We start from the raw sequence: 26,640 nt of genomic DNA on the forward strand, positions 1-26,640 counted from the left end.
GGCAAAGGACGCAAGGAGACATTTTCAAAAAAGTAGACAAACGGCCAATAAGCACAGGAGAAGATATTCAACATCAACAGCCCTTCGGGAGATGCCGATCAGAGCCACAATGAGATAACTGCTTTATACCTCTGGGAAAGAAGGGAGAGAGGGAGGGAGGGATAAAGGGAGGGAGGAAGGGAGGAATGGAGGGAGGAAAGGAGGAAGGAAAGAAGGAAAGAAGGAAGAAAGGAGGGAAGGAAGGAAGGAAGGGTGGATGGGTTGGCAAGGGTTTGGCGACATGGAAGGCTCACACACTGCTGCGAGAACATACAACCGTGAAGCCACTGTACAGAATGCTTTGGCATCTCCTCAAAAAATGAAACACAGAATTACCATAAGACCCAGCAGGTCCACTTCTAGGTTTATACACAGAAGAAGTGAAACGGGGACTTAAACTGACACTCATATGCTAATGTTTACTGCAGCATTTTTCACAATAGCTCCAAGGTGGAAATGACCCACCTGCCGACTGGTGGGTAAAGAGGTAAACACAATATGAGATAACCATATAGTTGTGTATTATTCAGCTGGAAAGGAGGAATGGAGCTCTGACACATGGCCCGGCATGGAAGACCCTTGAAAACATTATGCTGTGTGAAATCAGCCAGACACAAAGGTGCAAACAGCCTATGGTTCTATTTATATGGAATATCTCAACTAGGCAAATTCATACAGAAAGAACATAGGTTAGAGGTTACCAGGGTCTGGGAGGAGGGGAAATGGGGAGTCACTGCTTACTGTTTACAGGATGGGAGTGATGACGTGTTGGAAATACATAGTGTCATAGTTATATGACACAGTAAGTGTAATTACTGCCACTGAGCCAAACACCTAAATTCAAAGAGAAAAATTCACAGCGAAATGGAACAGCAAAATCCAAAAGAAAAGAGGAGCCCAGGATTGGAAACTGGGGGGTGGGGGTGGGGGGAGAGCCTTGTGACACGAGGCAGAAAGCTTTGAGGCTGTGACTGCGGGTCTGTGGGAAGCGGGACACGTCAATGTTAAGTGCCAACACCGAGGACATTTCCAGCAAAGGGCTGGAGCTGCTGCCCACTGTCTTCTTGGTGCTTCTGGTAAAATGTGTGAGGGAAAGAAAAGAAAAATTGCAGGAAGGAGTAACAAACAGGAGGGACCAGGATGGACTAATTTTGGAAGTTCTGAGTCTCTCCTGATGGCAAATACCCTACAATTAATAAACAGCTCCCGAGCACTGTGAGGACTGTGTGGCAGAGAGAAAAAAAGCCGGATAGGAGGACACAACCTTGTGTTAAAACCTCAGGAAGACCAAAGGACCAAGAGTAATTTCAGTTCCACAAAGGGTGCTCCCAGGAGGTCAGGAGCGAGGGTGTGCCTCACAGATGGCCTCCATCACAAGCCAGCCACGGGGTACGGTCTCTCAGCCGGCAGGAGGCTCCCCCTCGGAGCAGGGCTATCTCAAAAAAGATCTGTGGGTGTGGATTTGCTTACTAGCGTAAACCTCCAGGGAATCCACAGCCGACCCATAAAGTTAATTTCAGCCAAAATACCAGCTTGCGCTGAAACATACGGAGAAAATACAAATGGAATGAGGCTTCTAGAATCCAGATTTCTCCTGGCAGGAAAAGGTTGATACAACTACCCAGTCACAAGCACATGCTAACTTTTGCGAAGAAGAAAAAATGATTCAGGAAGTAGAAATGAGAGCCCAGAAGGCAGAGCCAAGAACCGTGCAGAATTACACACAGACCTTAAAACTTAATCTGGCAACTCCCAACACGTGTCTGGCTAGATTTCAGAATTTCTATAGATCAGTGATTTCTCTATACTTTCCATCCTCTCCTCGCCCCAGAACAGAAATGTCTGTAGCTTTATCCTTGCCTCTCCCACCACCATACGTTGGGTGTATTGGTGGCAGATACCTCGACTCTGATTTTAGAGGCTGACAGACTGAGAGGGTCGACCCCCAGAAAGCCTCACTCATATCTGAGCCTGATTTAAACAGTAAGGTTCTGGAACCTGGGGAAATGATTTAATGCTATGAAACTTCTGGGGACCTTGGGAAGAGGTGAAATACGTTCTGCATATGGAAGGGACATGAATGACCGAGGGACATACCATCGACTGTGGCAGATACTCCAAGGTGACCCCAACGATCCTTGTCCCCCGGTATTTATACCCTGCATAATGTCCCCCTCTTGAGTGTAGGCAGGGTCTGAGACTTCTAACCAACAGAATATGGCAAGGTGATGGCATGTCCCATTGCTACTGTGCCATATAAAACCATACTGCCCATCTTGGGAGGACACTTTTCTCCTTGCTAGATTTGAGGAAGAAAGTGACCATATTGGGAAAGCTCGTTTGGCAAGAAATGGAGGTTCTCAATTTGATGGTCCACAAGGGACTAAATGCTGACAACAACCACGTGATCTCATAAGCTGCCCTTTCCCCAGTCGAAGCCCAGATGAGACCACAGCTCTGGCTGAGCAGAGAACACTGGGATGTCATACTGACACTCCTTATCCATGAAGACTGTGAAATAATAAATGGGTGTTGTTTTACGCCACTAAGTTTTCAGAACTATGTTTATACAGGAAGAGAAAACGAAGGACAGGGAGGCCAGAGTCTCCTCGAATCTTGAGTTTAGTTCTCAAATATTTCTAAGGGACAGTGTTCCCTTACATTACGTGGGTGGAGACACCTCCCACATAACACAACAAAGAAATCTCAGAACGGTTTGCTTATGAAGACTGAGAAACAGATATCACGTTCTGGTTTTTCTAGATTTCATGAACTTCTTGATAGCCTGCTAACCCCCTAGAAAAGCTGTTCAATGGGGAAGCTTCAGTTTTATAAAATCTTACAAAATTCCTATCCTTACCATCCACCCGTGTTTTATGGGCATTCAAATACTCCTCCACATACAAAATGTTTATCTTGTCCAAACGAGCATGTTCCTTTTTTTTCTGTAAAAAGGGAACATTTTAAGTGTAAGTCCCCCAAGCATGCTAACCATCCTGATTTTTCCCCATACATGCAGCCTTACAAAGAACCACACATGCACACAGAATGTACATATCTGTTAGCTACAGACTGAAAAAGCATGTTCCTGTGGGTTCAGCCTAGGAAAGCCGCTAACAGGCGTCAGATCTGCAGAGGTGCTGGGTCTCCAGGGCAGGCTCACACTGATGAAGGTCACTTTGCCCGAATGGGCTGTATTATGTGACGATGTAGAAAATGTTAAAACTTCCAACCAGTTTTAAATCTTGCAAAGTTAAGAAATAGCAGGGAGACAATTCACCCATAAACGACTTTCCCACTTATCAACTGTTGTTCGATCGGAAAAGACAGACTTGCACAAGACTGTCTCAGGGGACTGCTTCAAAAACGACCAACCTTGCTTTGTAAAAATCATCTTTCATTTTCCTCTGAGACAAAAGGAATGAAATCTTAATTGGCAATTTAGAAACAGTGAAGAAAGAAAGGAATGATTCTCCCAGGTTGTTCTGAGGTCACAATAAATACCCAGCAGGGAACTATCTGTACTGTAAACCTACTGGTTTTGTCTCTCTATAAATATTGATTACATAGCAAATAACTGCATACGGTATTTTTAAAATAAAAGCCTCTCACTGAACCCATATGATCAGATATAATCCTTACTACATTTTAATTAAAAGGTCCCGAGGGACGCCTGGGTGGCTCAGTTGGTTAAGCAGCTGCCTTCGGCTCAGGTCATGATCCCAGCGTCCTGGGATCGAGTCCCACATCGGGCTCCTTGCTCGGCAGGGAGCCTGCTTCTCCCTCTCCCTCTGCCTGCCACTCTGTCTGCCTGTGCTCGCTCTCTCTCCCTCTCTCTCTGTGACAAATAAATAAATAAAATCTTTAAAAAAAAAAAAAAAAAAAAGGTCCCGGAAGCCATTTTGTTTCACACGGATCAATACAGTACGTTTCTATTAGTATGGCGGAATACAAATCCAGAGCGATGTGAGATTCACCTGCTTGGATTTTCTCCCAACAATCATAAACTAGAATGTACTTTGCATATGCAAGAAAGAGCCAACCATCACAACTGTAGATTTGATGATGCCAGGCCTAATGTCTGATTCGATGGAAAGCAACAAACTGTACGACTCCAGACTAGACAGAACCTTCCCCCGCTTACAGTAACAGGTGGCATGGGATCTGGGTTCTCCTGGGTTCTCCTGCGCTCCCGGGTGGGAGTTAATAGAGCAGTGTGTGGTTATCATACAGTCAGACCCTGACTATGTTCTCACCTTGTTCCAGCTGCTTGATTTAGATCTGATGGAAAACTCTACTTCGTCTGACTGCTACCATGGGGATCCAGGGCTGCCTTAGGTCCTACTTGGTAACTGCAGCTTTTGAGACCGGGTCTAGTTGAATTCTAATGAGTCCCCAGGGAGGCCAGCCCAGCGGTGCCCACTGTCCCTGCATCTCTGCTCCCTCGCGAAGGGCTCAGCTAGCCAGCCTCGTGGGCACTGCTGCGGCTGGAGCTCGGATGCGGTTAACACGAGGCTTCGATCAAAATTAAAGGATGTCAGGAAAAGAACAGGGCAATGTGGCTCAACAGAAAGGGACGCTACAGAGAAGCTAAGCGACGTCCCAGACTAAGCCCGCAGGGAACCCGGGCCGCACTGGAATGGCAGGAAGCGAGAGGACAGCGGTGTCGGGGCCAGAGCGGCGCCTACCTTTCCTCACGATTCTGCCCCACGCACACCCGGCCCCCGTGCCGGGGAGTGGGGTTGCTGCAGGACCGCTGGCGCACCTGGAAGCCGATCCCACAGGTGGTGCTGCAGGGAGACCAGGAGGTCCAGGGGGTCCAGCCTCCGTTCCTGGAGAGAGGAAGCAGCGGGGTCACAAAGTCAGGCTCACCAGATCCCTGCGTGCACCCGCCTCCAATGACCTTCCCGTGTCCCGCGCGCGGACTGCGGGGCTGTGGGCTGGGAAGGGAAGGGGAACCGGAGCCACAGGACAGGACTGGACGTGCTGTCATGGGACTCTGGGCTCCGGGGAGATCCTGCTCCTGGCTGTCTGATTTTAGAGTTTAGGTTGGACCTTGGGCAGTAACGCTTACAGTGCACTAAAAATAAGGTATCATAATAATTTATTCTATAAATTAATTTATTTTTATTATTTTATTATCTATTATTATTTTTTTATCATTATTAATTAGTTTGTTCAAGTTATCCACAATAATTTGAATATACAATTCCTATTATAACTTCAATAATTGGAATACATAATTTTTATAATAATTTCAGAAAATTTTTCTGAGAAAATTCTATATTAGAAACTATCAAAAATTTTTAGTTATGAAAAAGTTTAACTAATGAAAAATAAGTGTATTTCCTTGAAAAGCAATTAGAGATAAATCCCTGAACCTGTAGAGTTTATGCTTTGACTTGTAACATATCATTTAGAATCTGTAAAAAGTGCACATCTGAACAAAATAGCATCTAAAACTACCTATAATGCTCACTTTTAAAATCTATTAATATCAAAGAAAATCAGTAATTCTCTTGATAGCATTCGTAATGTCCAACGAGCGTTGTAATGGCCAAAGCTTTAAAACAAATTTTATTAAAAATGAAGAATTATTAAATTCAGATTCTTGGCTATTTTCTCACAGTTTGACAAAGATATAGAAGTGCAAATTGCACATAACTATATTAATGTTATTATAAATATAATATGATAGGCATACAAAACATAAAATTAAAATAAAATAAACAGCCTGTATAAAAGTGGTTTATAACAAGAACCACCACAGACAGCTAGAGGAGGATTTTTTTTTTTAATATTGTACTTTTCCCGTGAAATGCCTGTATTTAGAATGTTTATAATTTAAATATTTCCCTTAGTAGTTAGTCCCTGCCATTAAAAAACAAATCATTAGCATTTTTAAAGATTTTAACTGTCAAAATATCTGTTAAATCTGGAATCCAAACTCCCATGTGAGCAGCCCACTGCAGCTGGAATCCGTTTACACTTTACTGATCACATACGCATTTCTATACTATGTTACCCTCAGAGGATTTTCTTTTCCACTGGAAAAATATCAACCGACATTAATTCTTATTTTTATTTTATACATTCCTTTAAAAATATGCAGGTCTGCAACTGTGCCATTGAAGCTCGAGGTGTAAGCAATATTGTGAACATATTATTTCTATAATAATTTCAAATGAACATTCCTCTGAGAAAATTCTTAGTATATTTCATAGTTCTCTATTTTCTGAAACTTCTTCATGATATGAATAAAATATATAGTGATGCTTTGATGTATTATATTATCATAAAGCTGCTTTATGATCATTTAACCAAGTAATCACAAAGTAAGACAAATCCAAGTTTCTCGTGAAGATAATTAGCTAGTATCTTATACCCTGTTACCTATGCAATTCAAAAAATTACCCAAGTAATTCACTTCATTTTCTAAAAAATAGTCATTTCAACATAAATGAAATGGCCCTTTTACTTTCAAAGTTCTATATATGTTGGCAAAACAGCTCGATAGTGCAGGAAACTCTCCTTCCAAAATTGTGTAATTTTTACATTTGTTTAATTCTTAATTTCTTAAATCTTTTAACAACATGACACCTTGTAATATATTCTATTTATAAGAGAGGGAACCTGTTGCAGACAGAGAAGTGGACCAATGGAGGTATTTATAAATAAGAGAAAAAACAGTAAGCGAAGAATTCCATGAGTGCAGTTGTCTGTGTGTGTGTCTGTTGTATGGCCCTGGGTTTGCGGTCTTGCAAATGCTGTTTAGAAGCAGTTATCAGGAGTGCCTGGGTGGCTCAGTGGGTTAAGCGTCTGCCTTCGGCTCAGGTCATGATCTCAGGGTCCTGGGATCGAGCCCCACATCGGGCTCTCTGCTCAGCAGGAAGCCTGCTTCCCTCTCTCTCTCTGCCTGGCTCTCTGCCTACTTGTGATCTTTGTCTGTCAAATAAATAAATAAAATCTTAAAAAAAGAAGCAGCAGCAGCAGACATCATAGTAGCCATGAAGTAGCACCAAGAGGCGGACAGAGCATTTCAAGGATTCAATCAGTCCACAACAACCCACTTCTGCCTTTAAAGCATCACTAAAAGGGGTTCACTTATTCAATTACTAATGTTAAAATAACCACTAATGATACTGCAGGTCTGCTCAGAGGATGACATTTCAACTAGAACCGAAGCCAATGACGTATCAATAAACAAGCTGCACTCGTGCATCTGACGGTCCTTTTTTCCTCAAACAGTATCACAGGGAACATTCCTCGCTGACCACGGCCTACAAACACAATAGTTCTCTAACTTCTGTAAAGTTTCTCCCATGCCTGGATGGCAGCCGTCTCAGTCTTACAGAAGGAATGCTACGCATATTGCGATGTTGATACGGCTGTTTCCCGTAATCACATAAAAATCTAATGTGAAGCTCGTTCAACCTGGTGAAGTGACCTGGGCTGGCCTGAGGAGAAGGAGAGCAGCGGGCACAGCGGGTCCTCGCACCCCAAGGTTTGCATCCCACCCGCCTCTCCTCCTGGGTAGGAAGCGCCCTGGCTCTCTGGGCTCCTTACATGTGATCGCCCGGTCTGATCTGCGGCGTGAGGGACTGCCCAGAAGCTTCTGCATTCTAAACAGGCTCATGGAAACAAAATAATGCTTTAAAAAAATACGGTAAATTAACAAGCAAGTGAGGAGAATGCCTGAAGACTAGTTCGAGCAGCTCTCCTGGTGCTTGATTCAAGCTAGAAGATGCTGCGCTGTCATGGCACATGGGGGCAGGGGAGGTGCACCCTGAGCACAGTTAAACAATGAAGCAACCACAGGACAAGCAGCAGGAACAGGAAATCAACCCAGTGCATCCCTGTCGGAACCGTTCTCCTGGTTCCTCAGTTCCAGGACAGCTGGGGTGTTCTGGGCTCAGATACGCTACAGAGCAGAGCTTTGTTAGGGACTGGGCTGCTTCTCGCCCCAGCTGTGGAAGCACTGAGTGCTGGATGCCACGCCCCCCAACGGGATTCCGCCCCCCACCCCCCACCCCCACCCCCGGCGGGGTGGGCGGGACAGAGACCCTCATTTCTCCAGGGCCCTGGGCTAGGACCTGTGGCTGAGAGGATGGAACCACCATCAAGGGCTGCCCCAGGTACAGGGTTCCCTGTGCAATCAGCTGAGTCCTTTTCAGGTTGACTGCACTGCTCAGTCCTCCCTTCCCTTGACCTCCTCCCTTCCTATGTGGCTAGCTATATTTCTCTCTCTCCTCCCTCTCCCCATGTCTCCCTCCCTCCTTCCCTAAAAATTAGAATTCAAAAGTGACATGATGTCATGCGGATGCAATTTCAAATAGTCATTTTAATTATAAAATAAAGCCAGATTTTTCTGATCGATAGTAAGTCTGACTTGGCCCTGTTTGGAAAATCTGGCTAAGCTAATTACTTTATATTGTGGATTTCATTTCATACATTGAATGACTTCAATCTGCTGCTCCAGGATATTGAGGAAAAAATATTTAAATGATGTGATGTGATAAAAGCATTTAATCAAAAATATATTTGTGGGGGTGCCTGAGTGTCTCAGTTGGTGGGGCATCTGACTCTTGATTTTGGCTCAGGTCATGATCTCAGGATCTAAAGTGTTCTGTGCTCAGTGGGAAGTCTGTTTTCCACCCTCTCCCTCTATCTCTCCCTGCATGCAAATAAATAAATAATCCTAAAAAAAATTCAAAGACATATTTACAAAATGTATTGAGTTAGCAGTATTTGGAATTTCTCAACACTTTCTGAGTATATTGGGTTAGACAAGGTGTCTATACACAAAGAGTAACAGGTTTAATTTGGAATCCTCTGATCAGCCTTCTGAAAGGCTCTCTGATGTGCCACTCCACTCGCACTGAGGGAGCACCTGTCAGTACCAAATGAGCGAAAAAGTTGGCTTGCAGGTTAGGTGGGTTGCGATTTTTTGCTTCCAACAAAATTGAACACCAACATAAACAGGTTATCAAATGATACGGGGCAATAAAGACAATCTCTGGTGTTAGATTACCAGGCCTTTGGCAGATGACTTCGAAAGAATTCAGTGAAGTGAGGGAAAATGCTGTAATCTTACATTTCCATCAACGTATGGAAGTCATACCTGTCAGTACTTGTAACCAGAAGAATAAAAACCTCAGAATGGAATTGATGCTAAGCCCTCCCTGAGTCAGGCAAGAGGTTACATTCATGCCTGAATAGGAAACGTAGCTGGGAATTAAAAACAATTGCCCAAAGGAATGGATTTCCAATAAAACCTCACTTTCTAGTGTTAAAAGATTGTCAAAACATGTAATATTCATGATTTTTAGATTTCTTGTATGCTAATTTTCAAAACATATACTTAAAATGTAAAGCCTAGGGATGCCTGGGTGGCTCAGTCAGTTAAGAATCTGCCTTCGGCTCAGGTCATAATTCCAGGGTCCTGGGATCCAGCCCTGTGTTGAACTCCCTGCTCAGCAGGGAGTCTGCTTCCCCCTCAACCTGCCATTCCCCCTGCTTGTGCTCTCTCTGTCAAATAAATAAATAAAATCTTAAAAAAATAAAAATAAAAAAAATAAAATGTAAAGCATGCGGTTATCAGAAATAAAAATTTTGTTTTCAAATTCCATTCATATAATTTGTTTTTGTGGTAGTTGCAGTGTGGTAGGATATAGCGACCAATATAAGACTTCCACCTATAAATGTAATATATGAGGATAACATTCTATGAAGGAAAGAGAATAGAAATAGGGAATTAAAGAAGGAAAAAAATAAATTTTCTAAATATTAAAGGAGAGCCTGCTCATTGATTTTTTTAAATGGGCAGGTAACTATGAAATCACAAAGACACCGAGATTCCATTATACATTTAAATAGTGATGTAACAAATTATATCTTTGCAACTATTAAAACTTTTGACAAAAAAAAATATATGCCAATGTGCAAGTATTTGAGGGGTATCTAGTTCGGCAATATTCTTTTGGGGGGAGAAGAGCACGTTGCTGTGAGGGGCCGGCCCCAGGACACTTGTACCGTCTACATACAAACATGGTGAATGAACTACATGCATGCGTGGACACGTGAGCTCTAGCTGCTACCCCAGATCTGTCCTTTACAGCTCTGGGAATACTGACTCCATGGGTAGCTTCTGAGACTACCAAAACCACATGACTTTGCTACTCACACTCCAGAGGCAAAGTGCATCCTGCCTCCCGAATCTGCAGGAGGGGCTGCTAACGAGTCCATGGGCTGCCGGAATAATTTTCCTTTGATGCTTTAAGTGACACTAGGCTTGGATGAGCTGATACACATGCATGCATCTTTGTGGAGGGATTGGGTACAAGGCTGGGCGCTTTCGCTCATGGAGTGTCTGCCTGAATAGCAGAGGCTCCCTTTCCCAGGTCTGACTAGAAGGTTGGCTAATGTGCCACCAGAAGTGTCACATCTGCTTTCCATAAACCTCCACGTGCGTCCATGTCAGCACGCCTCAGGGATGGGGAGCTGGGACTCCATCACTTGCAAGAGCTGGCTGTGTCATAGACTAGGTGTCGCCAAATCTGATTTCAGACTTGCTTTCATTCTCAGGAACCACCTCATGGCGCGGTCACGATGGAGAGTCAATGGAACTCACGTGCTTCTAGACACTGATGCTGGCAAAGGGAAAGGCCCGTGGGAGAAGCCCCGTCTGATCCACGTGGCCAGTTCACCACAAACGTATGTGTCCTCCCAGGAGGGACCTAAAGTAGCCTGAATGTTCCAGAAGAGGATTTTGATTGAAATGGACATTTCCCTCCAACGAGCCAAAAACATCGTGTGCATTAAAAATGTTTCCTGATCCAGCGATGAACATATTACCCAGGTTTAGATTTGTAATGTAATTTATAATTTACACTCTCCTTCCGTAGATCACGTAATTTTACGTGGTGAGCGGCTGTCCTTCGCCACCTCTCTCTTGAAAAGGGAAGGTCACCAAGAAGGACTTCCCTCCTGTGCGCACACGTGGGGGTACAGTGGTGTTGGGGACTCACCTGGAGCAGTTGGCGATCTCCATGCGGGGGCCCTCGCACTGCCAGCCGCCGCACTGGGGGGCCGGGCTGTCGCAGGAGCGGGTGCGGCACAGGCAGGACCCCACGGCGCTGCCGTCCGTGTGCGTGCAGGGCGTCCACGGAGACCATGCGCCGAAGTGCCCGTCCACCGTGAGATTCCTCGTCTAGGAAGAGGAGACAAATGAGGAGGTCAGCCAGGGTCAAGGCTATAAACAGGCAAACTTCAAGATTATATGTCAGAACACATGCGGAATATTTTAATGTTGCCATTAAAGAGGTATCTCATAATTTATGACACAGCAGAGGTCACTGGTGGAGACAGTGCTGGAGGACGGGGGGAGGGAGAAGGGGGTCGGGAGGGGTGGGGGAGGGAAAGGGGGACTGCTAATGGCTGGGCAATGAGGTTCACCCCAGATTTTTCCACTAACGTGAGAAACCCAAAGAACAAGCAGAACTAAAGTGAAAAATCACAGATGTGCGATTCTGCTGCATTTTTACGTCCCTTAAAAAAAAAAAAAAAGAAAGAAAGAAAGTTCAAACAGTTCCATTTCAGATCGGCCTAGCTCAAATGTCACTGCAAATGGTCAACATTCAATTTATAGCTGATTTAAGCAACCAGTACTGTAGGAGTCGGTAGGCGCATCCCAGGCGGATGGGTCTGTAACACCTCTGCCCCCGCAAGGGCTTGCCAGCGGGCGAGGAAGGGCTGGGCGTGGAGCGGATCCCGCGCTGGTGTAAGCCCCAGGGGCTGAGTTCTGAGCGGGGCAAGGTGGTGAGGAGGGGCTGGCTGCCCAGCAAGCTCAGGTCTGGGATGGGGATCGAGGAAAGCACTTTTTTTTTTTTTAATTTCTTATTTTCTTTCTTTCTTTCTTTTTGAAGATTTTACTTATTTATTTGACAGAGAGGGAGAGACAGTGAGAGAGGGAATACAAGCAGCGGGAGTGGGAAGGGGAGAAGCAGAAGCCTGTTGCCGGCTGGATCCCAGGACCCTGAGATCATGAGCTGAGCCGAAGGCAGATGCTTAAGGGACTGAGCCACCCAGGCGTCCCTGGGAGGGCACTTTTACAGCCCCACCATCCTCACAAAAGAGGCTCCATGGACAAAGTGATTCATTCTTTGGAGGCTACAAACTGTACCTGTCCTTTCCCATTTCAGAGAAGTGCCAAGACCCAGTGAAAACATGGTGAGCTTTACTTTCGTCCCATCATTTCTCCAAACACAGCAGAAAAAAGTCTCCAGAGGCGCCTGGGTGGCTCAGTGGGTTAAGCCTCTGCCTTCAGCTCAGGTCATGATCTCAGGGTCCTGGGATCGAGCCCCGCATTGGACTCTCTGCTCAGCGGGGAGCCTGCTTCCTCTCTCTCTGCCTGCCTCTCTGCCTACTTGTGATCTCTGTCTGTCAAATAAATAAATAAAATCTAAAAAAAAAAAAAAAAGTCTCCACGAACCACCTTCCTTTGCTGTGATGTGGCTGGTGGGTCATCTCCCGCCGCTGCAGTATAACCCCCTCCCCTCCTCCCTTCCTGTCGGTACTATAACCGTTCACATCCACCGAGGTGCATGAAAATCCAGAACCCGCGCCATGCCTGGCTCTCTCCGAAAGAAGCGAAGAGGAGGGTTTGGAGCTGGATTCGAGGGGACTCACCGGGCCCAACCCAGAATGGGAGCGAAAACACAAAGGCAGATTTTTCCCAAGAGGAAAATATCCCCGTTTCCAAGGTCCCTATAGCCCCGTGCAGTCAGAATAAAAACGCTGTTCCTACTCGGACCGCACGTTGCCCTGGAGCCTTCAGGGTTTTCTTGGAGAGCAGAGCTGCTCAGGACAGAGTCAGGCCACTAATTCCTCACACAAAAGTGTCCTTCAAGCTTCAAAGTCTTGACTCTTGGGGCTTCCCACATCCATCCTGCACTCACTCTCGTCTCTGGTCCCAACGGCTCCTGTGCAGGGACAATCAGCCACCGCCTTCGCTATGACGGAATAGAACTCACGCCAACAAAGCCCCATGTGGAACCACCGTAGGCCTCTCAGAGACAGAGACCAGGTAATGGCGGCTGAGTGAGGGGCAGCGCCTGGGGAAGGGTGGCTTGACAGGGCTATCACAGGGACAGAAACCCCAACCAGAGCTACAGCCTAAGCTGGAGGAGGGCAAGGAAGAAAGTCCCCAGATTCTCTGCTCCCGCCTATGTCCCCTGTTGTCTAACCCCAAGACAGCAGGGAAGCCTGGCTGGGGTGGGGGACAGGCCAGAAGTAGGGCAGGTCAGGCCAGGGGGCAGAGAGTGGACCGGGAGGGGTGAAGACAACCCAGCACGGTAAGGGAGGGAGGGGGCGCTACTGTGATCTTTGAAGGCTTACAAATCCCCACCAGAAGCTTTAGAAAGGGCAGACGGGAGACAGATTAGAGGACTGGGGCAAGAAAGACTCTCTCAAACCCCCTTGGCATCTGTTCTTCCCTCTAACACAGCAAGGAAATAGGCATGGAGACTGTTAGGATCTCTTTAGCTATGGGAGTTTCTGAAGAAATCTGAAACCCCAGGCAGCACAGAATGTGGGGAAACTGAAGATTTTTGAGGCCGGGAGACATACACCAAGATGATGACACATGAATGAAGAGGAAACAGAATCATCCAGATTGTTGCAAGAGGACGGTTCACAACAGAAACACATTCAGACTGCACGGTCGTGAAGCCAAACTCACAGTCGGCTAAACTTCGTGCAAGCTAAGTTTATCAGAAAGGTGGTTAACAAAGAAGACGTCAGTGTAGGACAGATACAAGTAGAAACACCGAGAGAGAGAGAGAGAGAAGCAGGCAAGTGGACAGATAGACACGGGGGTTGGGAGGAACAGGAGGACGGGGATCAGTCTGCAGATCGGTAAGTCCTGGGGAGGTCAGGCCAACACGATGGCTAGAGTTCACTCACACTACTGAATGGGACATGGAAAGTTGCTAAGAGGGGAGCTCCTCTGGGGAAAAACCTCTGGGTGGGGGGTATCTGTATGAGATGATGGGTGTTACCAGAACTTACTGGGGTGATCATTTCACAGTTCAGGTAAGTGACGTCACTATGCTGTATGTCTTCATCTCGCGCCGTGCTGTCAGTGACATCTCAGGAAAATGCCCAGGGAAGGAAAGAACCCTATGCACTAGACATCCTTCCCCCCAACTTCTGGGCGCTGGCAGGAGATAATAGTCTCTAGGCCAAGAGATGTTATGCATGTTCTCTGTCCGACTGTCTGGATGAGCAAAAGATGGGCCAATAAAGACAGAGAAAAAGAGAAAGAACCTGAAATAAGTGGTGATAAATGAAAGAATTTGTGGAATGAGGTAGAAAAACATAGAAAAGGGGCACGTGGGTGGCTCAGTCAGTGAAGCCTCTGCCTTCAGCTCAGGTCATGATCCCGGAGTCCCAGGATCGACCCTGAATCAGGCTCCCTGCTCAGTGGGGAGTCTGCTTCTCCCTCTGACCCTCTGCTCTCTTCTCTTGAAAATAAATAAGTAAAACCTTAAAAAAAGAAAAAAGAAAAAGAAAAGGGTAGAACAGTTACTATAATAAAAACACTGGAAAGAGAAAGAATGTGCTGGGGACTTGTCAGTAAGAGTATATCATGATTGTAATTTGCAAGGTAAGGGGGTGCTTTCTGTTTTGGCCAGAGGTGGGGTAGCACATGGGTGGTCAGACTCTCATCGCTCTTAACCCCACTGCCCCCTTTTTGATGCTGAGTATCTTAGTTTGAGAATCTTCCTAGGGAACAGATCTGTGAATAATGGGGTAGGTTCTGCTACTCCTCTTTCTCGCATGAGTAAGTTTTTTTTTTTTTTAAGATTTTATTTATTTATTTGACAGACAGAGATCACAAGTATGCAGAGAGGCAGGCAGAGAGAGAGGAGGAAGCAGGCTCCCCGCTGAACAGAGAGCCCGATGCGGGGCTCGATCCCAGGACCCTGGGATCACGACCTGAGCCGAAGGCAGAGGCTTTAACCCACTGAGCCACCCAGGCGCCCAATGAGTAAGTATTTTTATATTTTGTTAGTTTTCCTTAGAAATCAGAAATAAAGCTATCTAGAATATTTTATCTTTGGTTGTGCTATCTCCAGATTTCTGTCAAGTGACTTTGTATTTGAGGTATGTGCTTCGTCTTACTAAATATTATATAGTAAGATGTATATAGGTGGTAGTGTATGCTAGGCACTGTGGTGAGTGATTTCCACGTCTTAACTCTGCAGTGTTCACAATGTTCCTGGTACCTACATCCATTTCACAGAGAGGCACACTGAGGTTCAGCTGAGGCTCAGTTTATTCAGTCTCACTGGTTGTGAAAGACCCAACAATCAGGCTAAACAAAATAATCCAGAGACTGTGATCTCCACCACTTCCTTCTGTAATGTGATTCATTGATCCTTCCCTGGTGAGAGTGTCATGGAAACGAGCACTGTACATTTTTATCCCTAACTGTATAATAGCAAAGTTCCCTGGGAAGTAATGGATTCCCAAGTGCTAGCCAAGGAAGGTTCAGTTCCTATTAACAAGCGTAATCCACAATCCTGCATTTGAGTCACTCATGCTCATTAATTCCCAAGTAATCAAGGGCGTAGATGCATTCGTTGGGTGCCGAGGTTCCTGGAGTGTATCGTGAAGGTTTTCTGCACTCCACATATTATCCTCATACTTAATCAAAGTCTTCTATCTTCCACTAGTATGTTTTCTCAGGCATCAAAAGATCTTCATTTATTTTCAAAGTTTCATGTCGTTTTGGTCAGTGATTGTAACACAACAGGATATTGGATGTGCTCCGTGGAAAGGACGGGCTCCTGTTGTAATGTCAATGTCATTCCTAAATGTCTCTCCATGAGCGAACTACATGAGGGAGAGTGAGCACCTTTGAAGAAGAGTGAGCAGTAGTGCTCCGGCTATGACAGGTTGGATGGATAGGGGCAGTCTTGAGAATGGAAGCACTGATGCCTAGCCTCAGGGTGATCCTGACATTAAATGAGATAATCCATTGAAATGGCCTAACACAGCACTCAGCACATGGTGTAGGCACACAGTTAACCTCAGCTCCCTCTTCCTTCCTTTACCATAGATTTAAGTACAAAGTTTGGAATTACTGAGCATAATGTGCAAGGTGACCACGGGGTCACCTGTGGGTGGGTGTACACGTCCGTCCCTGCTCTGGGGAGATGCTGGCAGCTGGAAACATCACTGTCTCGTAGTGTGGGCAGAATGTCAGAAGCACTGGATTCATGTCCTGGTTTCTTTCCCAGTGCAATTTTAGAACCTTCTATAAACCCCTTAGATGTGCTCCACGGTGTTGCTTTCTCAGTGGAGGCTCTGGGCTCAGTCCTTGCTAAATATCTTTTCACTGCAAGGGTGCTGGTTACACACTGTCCTGGGGATGAGCCAGTCACTGTAGACATCGAGGTGCCCGATTAGTATACGGCACAGTGCATTCTGGAACAGGGAGAGTTCCAATGCATGGGACAGTACGCCGGTGACCATGTCCGCACAAAGGATGTGGGTGGCATTCGGGCATCACTAAAGCCCGGGGAGATTCTTAAGACAACGCTCTCCTTGCTAAGCAGCACTGCTAGTTACGCAGGACGTAAATACCCAAGTCACTCTAGATCTGTAAATTCAGATCCTGCTGGGGCACTTCAAATCTCTTCACCTGAGAATGTTTTCGATTACAATTATGAAAGCCAACTATGGTCCTGTCTCCTGGACAATAGAAATCCATAAACATTTTAAAATGGGGATCTTGTTGTGGAAAGTAGGTGTTCTCCAGCACCAAGTCCCCGGGAGGGTTTCTGGGGGCCGTCACCAAGTGGAACTCTCCAGACACGGGAGGATTGCCTGAGGTCTGAGCGCAGCACTAACATTGGGGGATTCCGTTGTGCAAAGTCCCTGGTCTGAAGTTCATGAACGTTTACTTGGTAGGTTCCCCCCAGACTCCGCTCGACCCTCCTCGTACTCCATGTCTGCCTAACTCCCACTGAGCTCGGTCCACATGGCAGAATCCCCGCTTCCTCGGTGGAGGCTCCTATTCAACTTGTGCTTTTACACTGGATGTGAGATGCTCTGGTCTCATTCAAAAATCCCTCCACTTGACTTCCGGCCCCCTCTAGCTGTAGCCTTGTGTCCCCGCGTATGTGCGCCTGATCTCCGCTGGTCCACCGAGACCCCCTGAGCGCCAACCCTTTGCCCCCACACGGTCCCATTTCTACTCCAACAAGATGAAAGAAACTATCATGAACCGGGAGAAACTCGCCAAAGGGCAAGCACAAGTGAGCACAGGAGGGCAAGGAACTTCTCGCCCAAAGAAGGGGGTTCTTGGAACTTCTACCGCCGATGACAAGACACTTCAGTTCTCCTTAAAGAAGTTAGGGGTAAGCAATATCTCTAGTATTGAAAAAGTGAATATATTCACAAACCAAGGAACAGTGATCCACTTTAACAACCCCAAAGTTTAGGCATCCCTGGGAGCGAACACTGTCACCATTACTGGGAGCTGCTATTTTATACTATGACTGCTTTTTAAAATTTTGTTACACGAAAACAGTGAATCATGGAACACTACATCAAAAACTAATGATGTACTGTGTGGTGAAAAACATAATAAAAAATAAAAATAAAATTTTGTTCATGGATCTCATAAAATCCAGATCGCTAATATTTTTAAGGCCAAGCCCCTTAGACACTGTGGCTCTTTTCAGTTTTTGCTTATACACAATTCATTCTTTGCAGCTAATTAAGTTGAAGAAGTCTAGGAATAAAGTTTGAAATAAGGTTAAGTTCTTTGCCTGGGGAGAAACATCCCCAGCTTATAGGGCTTAATTTCCTTTGGACAAAGATATGTAGGTAAGGAAAATTATTTAGCCAATTATAAGATTTTTTAACATACGTGTGTATGTGTATTTATATTTATATATAGTAAACATCTCTGAAGTGAGTTTCCATCATGCCATCCATCCCAGCCTATTTTTTCCTTATAAAACAACAGTGGCATATCAGAAATGATGAAGTACAGTAGATTTGGCCAATAAAATCAAACCTTTCTTCTATTTTAGTCAAAATAAAAAAGTAACACAGAAGCAAAATTATATTTAATAGCTTTCAAAAATACCTAAATAAGACTGATCTGTAATAATGTTACTAATTTTCATCTAACTCATTTTTTTTCTAAGAGAGATTTTTAGAAAGAGATATACAATTAATATAGTTACTTTTAAAAAAGCCAAAAAAAAAAAAAAACCACCCAACCCTACAAGGGCACCTGGGTGGCTCAGCTGGTAAGTGTCTGACTCTTGGTTTTGGTCCACATCATGATCTTATGAGATGTGAGATCAAGGGGTATCATCAGGCGCAGAGCTCCATGGGGAGCCAGCTTGATGATTCTCTTCTGACCCTTTCCCCAATCATGCATGTGCTCTCCATCTCTCCTTCTCTCTCTCTCTCTCTCTCTCTCTCTCTCTCTCTCTCTCAAACAAATAAGTCTTAAAGAAACAAACAAAAAAACCCTACAGACCCAAAATGGAGTTTCTTATGCTCGGCCCCATGACACCAAACTGAGACTTAATTACAGTTTTGGTTCTTTTAGAAAAAGAATCTTAAACCAATCAGGAAATGTCTGATTAACACTAGTTAGGTTATCTGCCTGGTAGACCCGTCATCCACTAAGGAAAGTAACTTTGCAATAACCAACCTGACATTTTGCCTAGTATAATAACTTCCTTACTCCTTCCTATGAAAGTCTTTGATTTTGTACAGCTCGTCAGAGCTCCTTTCCATCTGCTAGACTGGATGCTGCCTGATTGGAATAGATTTCGTCCAAATAAACCCTTATTTTTTTTTTTTTATTGTGTCACGTTAGTCACCATACAGTAACATCATTAGTTTTTGATGTAGTGTTCCAAGATTCATTGTTTGTGTATAACACCCAGTGCTCCCTGCAATCTGTGATCTCCTTAATATCCATCACTAGGCTCACCCATCCCCCCAACCCCTTCCCTTCTAAAACCCTCAGTTTATTTCCTGGAGTCCACAGTCTCTCATGGCTCTTCTCCCACTCTGATTTCTCCCCCTTCATTTTTCCCTTCTCCTAAGGTAAACTCTTAAAATTTTTAATATGCCTCAGTTTATCTTTTTATAAGTAGATATCTTACAGACTATCTTTATAAGTAGATGTCTCAGATATCCACAAAGCCCCAGGTCATACACAGATGGCTTTACTGCTTAAGAAGAACTGTTATTATATTCTGCTACCCTTTTTGCCATTAAAAATGCAAGGTCAAACATCTATGAGAAAATGGCTCTGATTCTTCAAAAGTAGGGGCCCATAATGTAGAGCCGTGTTTATGTTTTCTCTAGCTGCAGAGATTTAAGGTGAATGTCTTTGTGCTTTTAAAGAATTTTCAGAAATGAGAAAGAACTTGGCACAAACACTGGCATATTTCTAACCAATTTCAAGAATCATTGAAAAAAAGCTACATAACCCAGCAGACCAGCAGCAAACCCCATTGCAAAGTTCAGCTCAGAGCCCAGAAGTGGTGATCTCACACCTTTGCAGTAAAAGCCTTAGATCTCGTGCCCACCCTTGGGAGAGGATGCTGTTTTTACTAACCCTGGCCTTCCTCATATCACGTTGCCTGATGTTCCCCTCACAAATTGAAGGAAAGCCTTTTTAGGTTTAGGTGAGGAAAAGAGCAGGTGACCACCCAGATGCCATAGGCAGCTCTTCTGGGAGCAACAGGGCAGATCTCAAGGAAAGGAATATGCTGCTTCTTTTTCCCGCTCTCCCCTGCAGAAGTGAGCCAGCTCTGACAGTCACAGGGACCAGCAGCTCTGTGACAGCACAGTGACTCAATCGGTTTTCAAACGCGTGGAGATTAATAGCTATTGGTCATATGGTCTGAGGCCAGAAAAAGAGTTTGAGATTATTGCACGAAGAGTTCTAGAGACAAAGGAAAACAAACAAGCTGGCTCCTACATGTGGGGCCTCAAGCAAAAAAACTGGCAAAGGAAACTGTTTTTCCAGATTTCGAAAACTGGCTCCAAATGGAAGTGAGGCTCTTCATTCTGGGGGCTCACAGTAGGAATGGCTGTCACGCTCTTTCTCCCAGACCTTCCTGTGACCCTGAGACTGTCCCACATGGGGTCCAATAGTTATAGCCTTTATTTTATTATTTTAAAAGCTCTACTTATCTCAGTTTCTAGAATTATAGCTTCCATGGGAAATTGGTGGGTGTGGAGTCACTATTTTATTAATGCTAAAAAGGGCAAGAGTCCACACCAATCTTGAGAGAAAACCCAAGAATGAAACAGAGATATTACACCCCACTAGCAAAGCAGCAGAGTTTTCTCTTAAGATATGTCTCTTCAAAGCAGACAAAAAGCATATGGCAACATCTTGTGTGGCTCTAACGAAAGCTCAGAGGGGAACCAGTTGAGAGAGCACAGACTGGGTTTGCAAGGAAGGCTCCAGACGCGCGGACAGGACATGGATTAGGATTCCCATGGATGGGTTCCCATGGACGGTGCTTTCTGAGGCTGGAGAAAACGCACACTTACAGGACAGGTGGAGGTGCTCTGCTCCCACTGCGTCATGCTTAGGCTTTCCTCCAGGCTCGTGCATTTCTTCATCACCATGTCCCAGCCACAGTAAGGGTCCTGGGCCCCAATGCAGGCGCTGCAAACACACACCCAAAGGTCAACAGAGAGCAGCCTTACCCACGCAGTAACAGACGCGAGCTTAGGTGAGTCTTGCCTTGATGAATTGACTTGGGAACTAGTTAGGAGAAACCAAGTTTCAGCCTGCACACTAGAGAACAATGTATGTATATGCCCATAAGTATATAATTAAATCAATTAATTTTGGTTGAAATACCCCTATTTTTCCTAAGATATAGGGCAGACGACTAAGGGACTGTGTGTACCAACATGAGCCTTTCGGTGTCATGAATAAAGCTAGTCAAAATTTTTCAAAGCTTAAAAATGCTAGATGTTGTCATCACCACCACCATCATCATCACTGTCATCACCACCACCACCATCATCATCAACTGCATCCCCTTAGCAACAGGCAGTATTTTCTGAAAACCTGTTATATCTTTCAGATACAACTTTTATAAGATGCATTATTTTCACTTTATCATTATCACCATTATCACCATCGCCCCATCACCATCATAACTATCACCACCATCATCTCCACCATCACCAGCATCACCACCACCACCACCTCCATCATCACCACCATCACATCTACCACCGTCACTATCATCAGCATCATCACCATCAACTCCACCATAACCATCATCACTGCCATCACCACCATCACCTGCACCATCAACACCATCATCACCATCACCACTACCACCATCATCACCATCATCATCACCTCCACCATCACCATCATCACCATCACCATCATCACCACCATCACTTCTTCCACCACCACTATCATCATCATTACCTTAATAATAGATGTTATTTGTTGAACACCTACTATAATATATCAATTTATTATATCATTTAGACACTTAACTCTAATGAGGGAGGTAGTATTTTTACTTCATTGATAAGAGAACTGAGGCACAGAAGATTTAAGAAATTGGCCCAAGGACAAACAAATATACCCCAAATCCTTGAACATGGTCTAAATTTAATAAAACAGGAAACTCTTTCTTTTGGGTACCATAGCTTAAAAATAAATTAATTTATTTTATTATTAATTATCAATTATTAATATTAATATAAATATTAATTATTGATATTTATTTTATTATTTCTATTAAATTTATTAAAAATAAATTTAAAGGTAACTTACTATAGCTCCAACTGCAATATATTCAATATGTTATTTCAGAAGTATTGCAGATGGTGGATACTTTATTTTGGCTTTGTCTCTGTGAAAGAGTTCACGCAGCACATGGGCATCATTAGATGAAGAATTTGGCCCTATGTTGTCAAGACAAGAGGTGTTCAAGGGTGGAGGGGAGCAGACAGCGTGAAAGTGACTGAGCCAGAATTATACAAATGATGACCCCACAGGCAAGCAGGGCATTGAAGACCTGAGAATTCACTCTCTGAAGGGGCCAAGAGGTCAGATGTGCAGGAAATGAGAGAGAGGAAAGGCAGGCTAGTGCAGCGCAAAGTGCTAATGTCCTCTTAGAGGGAAGGGGCCCTTCAGGCTGGGAGAGTCTGTTAGCGGATTACCAGTGAACCAAGAGTAGGTCTAGAAATCACAGTCTAACTATCAAACATGGGCCAAGGAGGTAGTATAAGTAATATTAAATTGTTAATATAATGATACAAAATAATCAATTAACATATCAAATATGATCACCACATATCAAGCACCATTCTAAGAACCTGGTCTCGTTAGCTCATCCCACCCTCACAGAACCTTACAAATATAATCCCTCAATTAGCTCCTGCATTTATTTTAAGTGAAATAAATGTAGTCTTTAAAATGTGGAAACCCAAGTAGAGAAAGATGAAGTTGAAGTCCCGCAGCAGGGGAAGATCACGCAAAAGATAATAAATCAAGCAATAATGGTAAAAACTATTATTTATTGTTACTATGGAATTATTAATTTACCACCTGAAGAAGTTCAAACAGATATGGTTACTACTGGCTCTTCTCCCAGCAGGACTAGGATGGGTGGAGAGGGGCGTGGGACAGTTGCCTGTCACCACAGCCTCTTAGAACTTGATGGTGTGTTTACCGCGCACATGTTAAAAGGTAAACTGAGGCACATTAAAATTTTGAATTTGGTAGCCCTCGAATCAAAAGTGCTTAGGAGGCTCCCCTAACAGGAGGTAGGGGAGAGAATTTTATGGAGAAGATTTGGAAGCAACCCGAGGAAATTATTTGATTGACTATAACTTAAATGGTGGCCTTATTTGGGAATGCCAGGTTGACTGGGATTGGTCATTCCAAAGTTTCAGTTTCCCAGATTCGAGTGTGGGGACTCTGACATTGGTTTCAGTCTGCTCAGGTCAGCTACCAAGGCTTTGGGGCCACCCCAGTCTAAAGGCCTCTTGTTGAATTACCTTACCAGTCACACAGTAGATGCAAATGAAAAAATCAGACAAAACAATTACTACAAAGTACATGCTTTCTAGGCACTACTCACACTTTTATTCATTTGGGGGATATTTTCTCTGCACAAATAGTATTCATGCATGGATGCGTCTCAATATACATATATATTTTTATTTTTTTAATGAGTAGAGTTAGATATAACACACACAAAGGGACTGTTCCCATAGCCTTCGGTTTTGCTTTTTACACATAAAAATATATTGTCACATTTTTTCTTGCCAGTATATACAGCTCTACCGGATTCCTTATATGGCTGTACAGTATTCTATTATCTAGAAGAACCAACATTTATTTAAATCCTTTAAAAGCAAGGTTGTAATGTATACTTTTGTATGTATTTTCTACATGATAAATTTCTATACATGGCATTGAAGAGGTAGAAGTTATAGGTATTAATGATTTTGTACCAATCAACAGTTCGGAGGGGAACTCTTTCTCCTCTCCTTATTCCATGCTAGATGTTGCCTTTTTTTTTTTTTTTAACTTAGCCCTTTCTGATAGATAAAAAACACTCTTCTAGCTCTCTGATCTATTTGTTCAGTTGTGAGATTAAAATTTAGTGTGTGTGTGCGCTTTGATGGATTACCCATATTTCCTTTCTTGTAAATTTCCTATTTGTAACCAATTCCTGCTTTTTGTTCCTTTTTGATTGAGTAACTGGCTTCACTCTTTTTATGTAGTCATTGCAAGTGAAAATTTCCATATTAGAAAATTAACTCTATCAGTAATGTTTCAAATACTTTCCCTACTTATTATTAAATATTTTTTCTTGAGCTACAAATGTTTCAAAATTTTATGGTGTGAAGTTTATGAATCTTTTCACAGCATCTGAAATTTGTGCCATATTTTGAAAGAGCTTCCACACTTAAAAAAATCATAAAAACATTTATGCAGGATTCCTTCTGATCCTTTTATAGTATCATTTCATTAGCCTCCTTGTCTGTGATCCATGTGAAATGCATTTCTAGCAACTCTCCTTTCCTTCCTCCGTTTGTTGAATTAAAACAAACAAGCAAACAAATAAACAAACAAACAAAAAACAATATATTTTTTTTAACCTAAACTTCCCAATCCTCATACCCACACAAGCAGACCTGGTACCTACGTAACAAGGAAGCTGTGTACGGTTTCTTTTTCCTTTTTCTACCAAATTCAGACAACATCTTTTTTTTTTTTTTTAAGATTTTATTTATTTGTTTATTTGAGATAGTAAGCATGCAGGAGAGTGCAAGTAGGGGGAGAGGGAGAAGCAGACTCCCCACTGAGCAGGGAGAAGGCTGTGGGACTTGATCCCAAGGCCCCAGGATCATGACCTGAGCCAAAGGCAGACACTTAACTGACTGAGTCACCCAGGTGCCCCACAATATTCTTCTAATTAATTGGTTTTCTTGTATTTGTAGAATAAAGGATTTGTAAATTACAAAGGGCCGCAGAGATTTGGGATGGGAAGGAAAGTTCACACCGACCAGATTGGACTGGCTTTGCTGAAGAGTAAAATGGTATGGATTTAAATAAAACTATGATCTGATTTGTTTTGTCAGTTGTACTTACTACATAAGCCAGCCCTTTGCTTTCTTTTTTTTTTCCTTTTTCTTAGGAATTTTAAATTTTAATATTTATAAACATATATTTTTATCCCCAGGGGTACAGGTCTGCGAATCGCCAGGTTTACACACTTCACAGCACTCACCATAGCACATACCCTCCCCAATATCCATAACCCCACCCCTCCTTTCCCAACCCCCCTCCCCCCATCAACCCTCAGTTTGTTTTCTGAGATTAAGAGTCACTTATGGTTTGTCTCCCTCCCAATCCCATCTTATTTCATTTATTCTTCTCCTACCCCCTTAACACCCCATGTTGCATCTCCTCTCCCTCATATCAGGGAGATCATATGATAGTTGTCTTTCTCCAATTGACTTATTTCGCTAAGCATGATACCCTCTAGTTCCATCCACGTCGTCGCAAATGGCAAGATTTCATTTCTTTTGATGGCTGCATAGTATTCCATTGTGTATATATACCACATCTTCTTTATCCATTCGTCTGTAGATGGACATCTAGGTTCTTTCCATAGTTTGGCTATTGTAGACATTGCTGCTATAAACATTCGGGTGCACGTGCCCCTTCGGATCACTACGTTTGTATCTTTAGGGTAAATACCCAGCAGTGCAATTGCTGGGTCATAGGGTAGTTCTATTTTCAACATTTTGAGGAACCTCCATGCTGTTTTCCAGAGTGGTTGCACCAGCTTGCATTCCTACCAACAGTGTAGGAGGGTTCCCCTTTCTCCGCATCCTCGCCAGCATCTGTCATTTCCTGACTTGTTAATTTTAGCCATTCTGACTGGTGGGAGGTGATATCTCATTGTGGTTTTGATTTGTATTTCCCTGATGCCGAGTGATATGGAGCACTTTTTCATGTGTCTGTTGGCCATCTGGATGTCTTCTTTGCAGAAATGTCTGTTCATGTCCTCTGCCCATTTCTTGATTGGATTATTTGTTCTTTGGGTGTTGAGTTTGCTAAGTTCTTTATAGATTTTGGATGCTAGCCCTTTATCTGATATGTCATTTGCAAATATCTTCTCCCATTCTGTCAGTTGTCTTTTGGTTTTGTTCACTGTTTCCTTTGCTGTGCAAAAGCTTTTGATCTGGATAAAATCCCAATAGTTCATTTTTGCCCTTGCTTCCCTTGCCTTTGGTGATGTTCCTAGGAAGACGTTGCTGCGGCTGAGGTCGAAGAGGTTGCTGCCTATGTTCTCCTCAAGGATTTTGATGGATTCCTTTCTCACATTGAGATCCTTCATCCATTTTGAGTCTATTTTCGTGTGTGCTGTAAGGAAATGATCCAATTTCATTTTTCTGCATGTGGCTGTCCAATTTTCCCAACACCATTTATTGAAGAGGCTGTCTTTGTTCCATTGGACATTCTTTCCTGCTTTGTCGAAGATGAGTTGACCATAGAGTTGAAGGTCTATTTCTGGGCTCTCTATTCTGTTCCACTGATCTATGTGTCTGTTTTTGTGCCAGTACCATGCTGTCTTGATGATGACAGCTTTGTAATAGAGCTTAAAGTCCGGAATTGTGATGCCACCAACTTTGGCTTTCTTTTTCAATATTCCTTTGGCTATTCGAGGTCTTTTCTGGTTCCATATAAATTTTAGGATTATTTGTTCCATTTCTTTGAAAAAAATGGATGGTACTTTGATAGGAATTGCATTAAATGTGTAGATTGCTTTAGGTAGCATAGACATTTTCACAATATTTATTCTTCCAATCCAGGAGCATGGAACATTTTTCCATTTCTTTGTGTCTTCCTCAATTTCTTTCATGAGTACTTTATAGTTTTCTGAGTATAGATTCTTAGTCTCTTTGGTTAGGTTTATTCCTAGGTATCTTATAGTTTTGGGTGCAATTGTAAATGGGATGGACTCCTTAATTTCTCTTTCTTCTGTC

At 43.6% G+C, this 26,640-nt stretch overlaps 1 protein-coding gene across 11 annotated transcripts in view; it reads right to left on the reverse strand.

Annotated features, from left to right (window-relative positions):
• SEMA5A (semaphorin 5A) overlaps positions 1-26,640 on the reverse strand; it is a 469,481-nt gene that overhangs the window by 67,609 nt on the left and 375,232 nt on the right. For all 11 annotated transcript variants that reach the window (XR_007127428.1, XM_047729868.1, XM_047729867.1 and 8 more), the window contains 3 exons: positions 20,647-20,764; positions 11,067-11,248; positions 4,728-4,871 (listed from right to left, as the gene is read on the reverse strand). Coding sequence is in view for 10 of the 11 variants with exons in the window: in XM_047729868.1 (XP_047585824.1) it covers positions 4,728-4,871; positions 11,067-11,248; positions 20,647-20,764 (444 nt within the window). In the remaining variant the exon portion in view is untranslated. The remainder of the gene's footprint in view (positions 1-4,727; positions 4,872-11,066; positions 11,249-20,646; positions 20,765-26,640) is intronic.

This window comes from Lutra lutra, chromosome 5, assembly GCF_902655055.1.
Source record: "Lutra lutra chromosome 5, mLutLut1.2, whole genome shotgun sequence".
In the NCBI taxonomy this organism is placed as follows: domain Eukaryota; kingdom Metazoa; phylum Chordata; class Mammalia; order Carnivora; family Mustelidae; genus Lutra; species Lutra lutra.